Source organism: Antechinus flavipes, chromosome 4 (assembly GCF_016432865.1).
Source record: "Antechinus flavipes isolate AdamAnt ecotype Samford, QLD, Australia chromosome 4, AdamAnt_v2, whole genome shotgun sequence".
NCBI classification, from domain to species: domain Eukaryota; kingdom Metazoa; phylum Chordata; class Mammalia; order Dasyuromorphia; family Dasyuridae; genus Antechinus; species Antechinus flavipes.
Window position 1 is genome coordinate 362,185,809 of NC_067401.1, and position 9,904 is coordinate 362,195,712.

General features: G+C 32.4%; 1 protein-coding gene across 1 annotated transcript in view; it reads right to left on the minus strand.

Annotated features, from left to right (window-relative positions):
• Nucleotides 1-9,584, minus strand: part of THBS2 (thrombospondin 2) — a 45,867-nt gene extending 36,283 nt beyond the window's left edge. Inside the window, exons 1-3 of the mRNA XM_051998155.1 lie at nucleotides 9,514-9,584; nucleotides 8,284-8,840; nucleotides 6,537-6,621 (exon numbers count right to left, since the gene is read on the minus strand). Of these exons, the coding sequence (XP_051854115.1) occupies nucleotides 6,537-6,621; nucleotides 8,284-8,840; nucleotides 9,514-9,583 (712 nt within the window). The 5' untranslated portion in view covers nucleotide 9,584. The remainder of the gene's footprint in view (nucleotides 1-6,536; nucleotides 6,622-8,283; nucleotides 8,841-9,513) is intronic.
• Nucleotides 9,585-9,904: the final 320 nt, after the last annotated feature.

Consider the following 9,904-nt stretch of genomic DNA (forward strand, 5'->3'; position numbering starts at 1 on the left):
AGGAATTAATTGTGAGGTTTAGATAGAAAAGATTTAGAAGCAGAGAGGATCTTTCCCAGTAACCCTCAACTCATAACAGGGAGAGAAGAACTTAATTTTCCTAAACAATAAATCAGCTTCTCATGAGACACCCTCATGTAAGAAAGGACTACGAACTCTGAATTCTGGACTTTCATGTATTCAATTGGCTTATTTATATGAAAAAAAAACATAGATTTCTGAATTTTAAACTATAACATTTAGAAATGAAACTACACCTTATTATATAAGGTAAGACAATTTTCCACTTCATTTTTAATATTACCATTTTCATTATTGTTATTATTCCAATTCCAGGTGGAGCAGTACCTAGAGTTCTGGGTTTAGAATCAGTAGGGTCTGAGTTCAAATCCAGTTCTAGACACAATAATTGCGATCTGAGCAAGTCACTTAATTGCCTTCTCAATTTCCTTAACCGTAAAATTGAAATAACGTACTTACCTCTCAGGATTTTCATAAGGATCAAATTAGATAATATTAATGAAATTAATGAAACATAATAGGTGCTTAATAAGTGCTTTCTTAATAGTAATAACAATGAATAAACAATTCAGATTCCATAATGGTATTCTTTGATTCAATGTATCTAATTTAGCTATCAACAAAAATCAAATAAATTAAATCTTAACAAAAATTTTATATGCTCTTTCCTCTTGGCAAAAAATGGATGGTGATCTTAAAACAATTCTATTCTCTGTGTGCACTACTGGCTCTCTTAAACCTGTTGCAATTTTCTCAACATGTGGAATCATTCACCTTTAATATGCCTTTGCATAAACCATAATACAGATGGTTATTTTAATATTTCTACTAAAAAGAGCAAATTAAAAATCTATCATCACAAGAGGGATTGGCATACTACCTTATGGAACAAGCATTTTAATACATACCTCCCCACTTTCATAGCCCCTTCAAAAGAGATTCACTAAGATGAATTTAAAACTCATATAGAAAAACTAATCCCATCCTCACAGTTATGAACCTTTGTGGCACTTACAAATATTCTTCATAATGAAGAAAGGAGACAAAGATTTTTTATTAAATATTATCCTTTAAAATTAGAAAAAAACTATTATTTCTTATAAACATTACAGAAACCAGGCCATATTAAATTCAGAGTTACTCAGATTGTTTCAATTGTTGGATATAGGCAGCAGTGTGCTAGTAAAAGTTTTAACAACTGGCTCTCCCCCACCAAAAAAAAAAAAAAATGTATAAACCACAAACTTTTAAGTTGAATTTCCATCTAAAAATATTAATTCAAAATGTAACATGCATTTTCTCCTTCACTTTCCTCAATCTAGACAATAAACACACATACATACAATCACATCCACACACATATATATTATGTCACATTATATTATTATATAAACACATCTGATTGTAACCTCTGCTATTTCCCAAGGGATAGAACCTCATGTTTGAAATTTAACAATTGGTTTTCCCTTAGCATTTGAGTTGCATATAGACATGAAAATCTGGTTTTTTACACCTTAAGAGTAGAGGCTTGTCTGGATAGTATTCTCTCAGGATAATAAATTATCAGTTGACTTTGTCTTTCTCCAATCTTCTGCAAAGCCATCTGCCACCTTGCATAGAAAGAGAATTGACTCTGATCTCCAACTTGCAGGTGAGTCAGAGAAGCTTGAAATCATGTCAGATATGAGGGGAAGAGCCTCAATTACTTATCTAAGAACACAGTTTTGATATCAATGACTCACAATCTAATGTTTTAGAAATGGGTGTGATCTAGTCAATACATATACTCCTAATTATATATTTAAACTTCAGCATTTTTTATTAATTATCAGTGACATGTTTTGAACCTCAAATGAGCTGTAATTAGGTCATTGCTAGGAATAACAAGTGATATGAAGGTAGGGAGGAGGAATGTGTATATGCCAGAGGGAGCAAAAAAAATCTGAATACATACACACATACACACACACACACATGTATGCACACACATGCACACACACACACACACACACACATATGTATATATATACATATATATACATATATATTATGTCACATTAATATGGTATATATTATTACAGGCAAAAACACACATATATTATGTGGGGAAAGAGGGTAAAAAATCAGAACAAAAGTGACATAGAGATTATCTAATCTAATCTATTATTTTCTAGATGAGGAAATTGTCATAGAAGTAAAGTGACTTATCCAATGTCAAGTAGTCAGAATCTCAATTTGCATCCATATTTTTTAATTCTTAAGATCACTGCTTTTTTCCACCACCTTCCAGGATCCCCAAAGATGATATGTTAGAGTGTCAGAGGAAAGAATTATGGATTTTGACCAAATTTTGACACTTTTGTAAGAATTAATGAGGTGTAATAGATAAAGAAAAGCCTTGGAATCAGAAAGACCTGAGTTCAAGTTTTCTTTATGCTGTATAATAATTATTTGACACTGAGGAAGACACTTAAATGCTCAGTATTCCAGGAAATTTTCACACTATAAGATGCAGATCAGGTGCTGATTTATTTACATTGCTAAAGACAGGTGGGAATTTATTTTACCAATTAAATCACATTTCTGGTTCTATATATCTATATTTATATCTATCAATATGTATGTATGTATGTAAATATAGATAGAAACAGTGAAAGACGAATAGAGAAATGAATAGTAATAGAGAAAAATAACAGTAATAGTAAATATAGAAATATATGATGTGTGCATTGCATTCATATGCATATTATACATGAATGTATTATACATATGCACACATATACACATCACATATATGATGTGCATGTGTGTGCGTATGTATAATACAGATATACAGTATATGTGTGTGTGTATACACATAGCATGTTCAGATCTTGATAATATGTCTTCACTTGTTCAAGGCAATAAGTCTTCAAGTCAATATCATAATACGTGTTATTGTTCAATCATTTCAACCATGTCTAGTTCTACATTCACGACCTGACTAAGGTACTGGAGTAGTTTGCCATTTCCTTCTCCAACTCATTTTACAGATGAGGAAACTGAGGCAAACAGTATGAAGTGCCATACTCAGTGTCTCACAAATCACAAGTGTCAGAAATCTAATTTGAATTCAGCTTTTGCTGACTCTAAGCCCAGTATTCCACTGATCCATCCAGCTGCCATAATGATGTGTGTATAGACACACATATATATTTACATATAAATGTGTGTGTGTGTGTGTGTGTGTGTGTGTATAGACACACATATTCAGAGAACTAGAAATAATCATATATAAGAAGTGTGGAAGAAGTTTTCCAGAAAAATTCTGAGGTCTAAAAAAATGATTATTGACATGAACTTTATAACATTTATCATTTTGCATCCTACCCTATATTCATTCACTACTACAATCTTACCCAACTCATCGGATCATAGATTTAGAACAGAAAGGCAGAAGTACATTTTACAAATAAGAAAATTGAGATTCACAATGTTCAATTGACTTTTTCAAACTTATACAGGTACTGAGGGGCAGAGCCAGGAATCTCAGAATTTTCCCTCCAAATTCAATATAGTTTTTTTGTTGTTGTTGTTGTTGTTAAATAATTGTACCTCTCAAACTTTTCTACTCATACTACAAGCTAAAAGTAACAAAAGATCTACTTAAATAAAGTATATTAGAGGCTTAGAACTCAATAGCCACATTGATTATTCTTATTTTACACAAATGTTATGAAACTACTTTTGATAACAATGTAATGGTGTTACACTGGGGATTCATAATGTTAAGAGAGGTCAGAATAAATGGCCTTTATGGCACCTTCCAAATGTAAGTTTTCATGGCTCTATTATTTCATGTCACTTACCTCGGACATGATTTATGAAGACTAACTAAAAATAATGCAGTCATAGAGCAGAAAGGAAATGGTGTGGTTTATTCTCCTGATTCCAAGTAAAATTGCTTTTCAACTAACCAAAAAGTTATCCTTTTTGAAAAGTCACCTATAATAATCACTAACCCAGCTTAGGACTAATCAACCATAATCAAGATGATATTTAATATGCTTAATCTTAATCTTCTGTACTTCCACATGAGCCAGGTCTTCTAATGCTAGCCTCACTTGTGTTCATATTTTCACAATATAGAAATGTCTATTTTTATAATTTTATATATTATTATATGTAATAGGTATAATTTATATTTATAATTTTATAATTAAGAAAAGAATAATTCTGAAAATCAGAGAAAATAAATACTCTTGATCTCCTCCTTCTAATCCTATCTTAATTTATCAAAAATCTTTTACTGATAGTTTTTTTTTAGCATTTTTAGTAATTATGTTTTTTTTTCAGATTGAGAAGATGGTTTGTGTCAAGATATGTTGTGTGTCACAGTAATATAACAACTACACTATGTATCACTGTAATATAACTAACTATATAATATCTATAAGAAGTATGCAATTTAAAAATTAGATTTTAATGACTCAAAAAAACTTATTTTAAGCAAATAAAATTAAATAAAGTATAGCTTGTACCCTTAAACCTCATTGTAAAAAGGTAACCCTGAACTCTTGAAAGCTATGACAATAAATAAATTAGAATTTTTAAGATTCCACTATTCTGGAAAGTCTTCAAGTATAATCCAAATAATATACTCTGTCTACTTTCTTTAAAAAAAAAAAAAAAAACAGCCTAGGTCAGCACAAAGAGCTTCATGGTCAAAACACTGAAAACTAGGTGATAAATTCTTTGGACATGATAAAGAAAATGAAGAAATAAAGAAAAATACAATTGCCTTCAATCTTATGAGATTTTCTTTAATTGTAATAGTGGCAAAAAATAGAATTGAAGGCACTAAGAATACATCTAAAAAAATAAATGTACTATTACAATTTTTTTTCTTCAGCAATTAGTGTGGAACCACCACATCTCAGTCCCAAATATTCTAGATAGATAGAAATAACACTAAGTATATTCATGATGAAAAGATCAGCTGGAGTAGACAAGTAAATATAAAACCAGGAACCAGGATGGAAACAACACAATTTTGAAATAATTGAATGAATGATTTAAATATAATATTAAAAAGTAGATACCAAATGAATGGGGAAAATATTACTTATGAAAACATAAATTAAGAGGTTATCAATAGTTACCTTTTCAAAAATTGTTATAAAAACTCACATATATCAAGAGTTTATGTGATGAAAATACAAGAAACAATCAAGCTTTCATAAAAGATTATCACATATTATATTTTCACAGTTATACAATTAACTCAAAGACATAAAGAATATAAGACTCATTTGTATTTATTATTTTGCTATTTATAGGGAATATGGGTAATATTTCCCATGACAAAGTAAAAAGCAGCCTCAAAGGCTGGCAGATAGAAGGTAAAGACAGATAGATAGAAAGATAGATAGGAAGGAGAAACAGAGGGAAGAGAGAGGGGGGAAGAAGAAGAAGAAGAAGGAGGAGGAGGAGGAGGAGGAGGAGGAGGAGGAGGAGAAAGAAAAAAAGAAAGAGGAGGAGGAGGAGGAAGAAGAGGAGGAGGAGGAAAAAGAGGAGGAAGAGGAGTAGGGAGGAGGAAGAGGAGATGAAAGAGAGGGAGAGGGAGATAGGGGAGAGAGAGAGAGAGAGGGATGAAGGGATTGAGGGAGGAAGGAACCAAAGGAGGAAGAAAGGAGAGAGGGAGAAAGGGAAGAAGGGAAAGAGGGAAGGAAAGCAGCAAGAGAGGGAAGGAGGGGAGAAGAAAGGAAGGGAGGGAGAAAGGGAAGGAGAAAGAAAAGAAGGAAGAAAGAAAGGAAGGAAGGAAGGGATTAAGGTAAGGCGGGAAGGAAGAGAGAAGATAGAAAGATGTGGATTTAGACAAGTATGTTCACGTACCAAGGAAGTCAAATAGTTCCCTAATGGTTCTCTATGCCAAATTTAGACTACAATTAACATTCAATATGTGATTGGGGTTTGTATATTACTATAATTTGTTTCTATGAAGCATTGATTTAAACTTTCTTCATTTGGAATTTTAGGGATGTAATATTTTGATCAATATGATCACATGTTAAAATTTTTGTAGGAGATTCATGCTCTCTCTTTCCTGGGGTGAAATGAGTCAGCATGATTGGTTCTGTCAATACTGATTAGGAATGATAAAGGGAAAAAATAAATCAGCAATGAAAGCAATCCCTACAAACTTCTTTCTGCTGATAATATTCATTTAACTTTTTAACAGGACCATATTGTACAAGTAACATATACTCAACACAACTTTAACAGACCAGCAATAAATAGCTTAAGGAAACTTAAGGTGGAAAAGATTTTTGGACCATTTAAAATCCATTCAAAGTCAGTCTCTCTATTGATTTATCACTTCACTGCCAACATCTGCAATTGATGGGTACTTTATCCAAAATGTACAAAAGATAATTTATTTAGTAGTTTTTAATTAATTTCCCCAGAGCTACATTTAACTAAAAATGCTATCAGAAATGATTTGCGGAATGCAATATCAAACAAAACATCTCTACCTGTCTGGCTTCTCTCACATCCTCTCTTGATAAGAACATCTTCCACAGAAGTTTCAAAAACTAAGTGGACATCTTGAAGGAAACCCTGTAAGAAAGGAAAATAAAAACATAAGAGGGGAAATATTTTGAAATAATCAAGGACAAATAAAAATTATTTTCTTTCATGATTTATAGCTAGTAAACTTGACCACTCTGTATATAATTATCCTCAGGATACATGAGGATAAAATACATGAAATCACATTATTTTTCATACCTTTGGAAATTTATAAAGGTTGGGGTAGGGAGCACTTTGTCACAGACATTGGCATGAATAGCACTTTTTCTTGGAAGAAAGGGACTACTTCTTACAAATAGCACTCCACTGCTCCATGGTATTAGGTTCTCTGCATCCTGTTGGACTTAGGGAGAATAAAGGCCCAAGAAGGAAGAATAAAAGTAGACTCAAGGATCAATAAAGGAGGCCATACATGAGACTCTCTCCCCTCAATAGTTGGCTAGTATCCTTCATGTCTCTTCTATAATACTCCAACCAGAACTCAAGGCTATCCTGACTTTACCATCAAATGTTTTCAGTTATAAATATCTGAAAATAAGAACTTGACATAAAAGTATTTCTAAATGAGGAGAGGAAGACCATCCATACAAAAACCTGGAATGGAAAGAATTTTGAAAGAGTGATATTCAAGGGTAAAAATAAATAAAAAACAGTATTCTTGTTTTTAAAATTTCTTTGTCTGAATTATGCTGACAAACCCAGAAATAACCACTGTTTGAAATAATGTTCATATTAATCTTTAGAGGATGATCTACAGATCTATGAAGATTGCATCCCAAAGGGGCAAAATACTAGGTTTCAGTAGCGTAATAAAGTAGAGTATGCCATCCATTGTAATATGTCCAACTAATCAAATTCAACTAAGTTATTTTAAAAATAATATAAGATTAAAATAATTAGCATTGAACCATTTAAGTCATTAGCTAATTTTGATCATAATTAAATTTTCAAGGACCAAAGCATTGGGAAAAAATAATGTCACTAAAATTCTACTATGTGTCATCAAGCACTTATGCTTGGAAAGATACTCATAGCAAATTAAATGAGCACTGAAATATGCACTGAAATAAATTCTCACAATTAGTCTTTATATTGACATGGATAGCTAATGGTTTACTTTCCTTAGCTCTTCAAAAACAAGGGGAAAGGGGTAGCTAGGTGGGTCAGTGAATAGAGCAAGAGCCCTGAGTGCTGAGTCAGGAGGACCTGAGTTCAAATTTGGCCTTAAACACTGAATACATTCTAGCTGTGTGACCCTGGGCAAGTCACTTAATCCCAATTGCCTCAGCAAAAAAAAAAAAAAAAAAAAAAAAAAAAACAGGGGGAAAATAACAACAACAACAACAACAAAATTCAAGTGTAACTTCAGAAAACAGTGGAAATAACCTTACAGAATCAAACAATCTGAATGGGACTAATTTTTCAGAATCCCAAAGCCATCATCTATATGTGAGATTGAAAATAGTTTGATCTTTTAAAAGGATTACTATTAGTCTTATAGGAGCTGTATAATGCAGTTGTAGGACGGTCATTTGAATGTGGGAATGTATATTGTCATTTTGTATACCTTCTTTATTTAGGAATACATCCTTTATCACGTTGACAGAAAGTGATGACATCAAACAGTATGAATATTTTAAAAGATACACTATTTTCCTGTTTTATCCCTCTAAGTAAGTGCACACATACCCTGAAGTGATTTTCTCGAATGGAGCCTTTGGCCACATACATTCTGCTATCTTCAGCCTGCAGCTGCTCATAGAAAGGCTCCTCCAGAATGAAGCTGTCAATGAGATCACAGCCCACGTACAGGCTATATGTCTCCCCTGTCAGTTGCACAGTGATGTTTTTCCAATGGGAATCAGCCAGATCCACATCCTCCAAAGAAATCACATTCTGGCCCTTATCTCCTGAGTAAATCAGGTCCAGGGTGTTGGCCCGACCATTTGATATAATCTCAAACTGCCTGTGAGAGTTCCCAGGGCCCTCCAAAGCCAGGAGGGTACCCCGTGAATGTTTATCCTGCTTTAAAGTAGCAGTGAGGAAGAAACCCTCATTTTGCCTCATGATCTTCAGCATCTTCTTGAGAATCTCAGCTTTCACTGGTGGAATGTGATCAAATCTGATAAAACGATAAGCTGGGCTACTAGGGTTAGGTCCTCGCAATTGCTTGGCACCAATTGTCCTTCGATTTATATTACTGATTTCAAATAGATCAAAGGAAGTGTCATCTTCTCCATCACTATCTGAAAAAAATTAATGGCAAATAACAAAGGTTTTAACCAGTGGAAGGAGAAAAGCATATCGAAAAATATATATATATATAAGGTTGCATATTTTTTATTATTAGCATATAAGTTATGATGACTTTATATCTATATAATGAAATCGCTCTGGTTTTTTTTTTCCTTTAATTTCTCTTTTATCCTGTTTCTTTCCATTACAAATGTTTTATATAAAACTAGTTAACTCTAAAATTGATCTACCCAGAAAGAAAAGAAAAATACATTTATATCCCTTCCTTAATTTAAACTGAATTTTTTAGAAAAGAGCTCTTTGGTTTATTTTTTATTTGCTTGAACCATTTTATTTAGCTAAGGTCCATTTGTTTATTTTCTTTATTATAGCCCATGGTAAGGGTCATAAAGTGCTTTAGGCAATAGTTGAACTTTATACACAATGGAGATAATACATTTTTTTTTCTTTTAATCAATAGCCTAAAGCTATTGTTGAAATTTACAAGCAAAAAAGTTAATGCTGTGACATCATAATTGAACTAATAGAAAAAATGTTACAATCATCTTTTTATCTCAGCATTTATATTGTACCAGATATTCTGAAAAACTATTTTGTTTGGGCTTGTTCCCAATGTTTATCTAGGTTACATCTTAAGGTTTAATATGTTTAATGAGGACATACCTTGAGTACTGGAAAAAGCCCAGAGAGCCAAGAGGACCAGCCACCAGAGCATCCTACCTCCCTGTAGCATCACACCTATGGATAAATCAAGAGGGAGAAAAAAAAAAAAAAAAACAGCTTTCACCATGCACAGAGCTCTTTAGCCACTTGACCATTTTAGAATACTTATATGTAAATAAAATCAAATGTGCATTGTCATGTGAGAAGCTGAGTGATAGGTATTATGGTAACCTTGAATTTAAATTGATAACTATTATTTAAAATAATCTTGCTATTTTCCATTTATAAAGGCCTTTTTTTCTAAGTGCTTTACAATTCCCAAACTCTATATACTAGGAAACATGGATTATTATTTCCATTTTATTGAAGCTGGAAATTAAGGCTTAGAAGT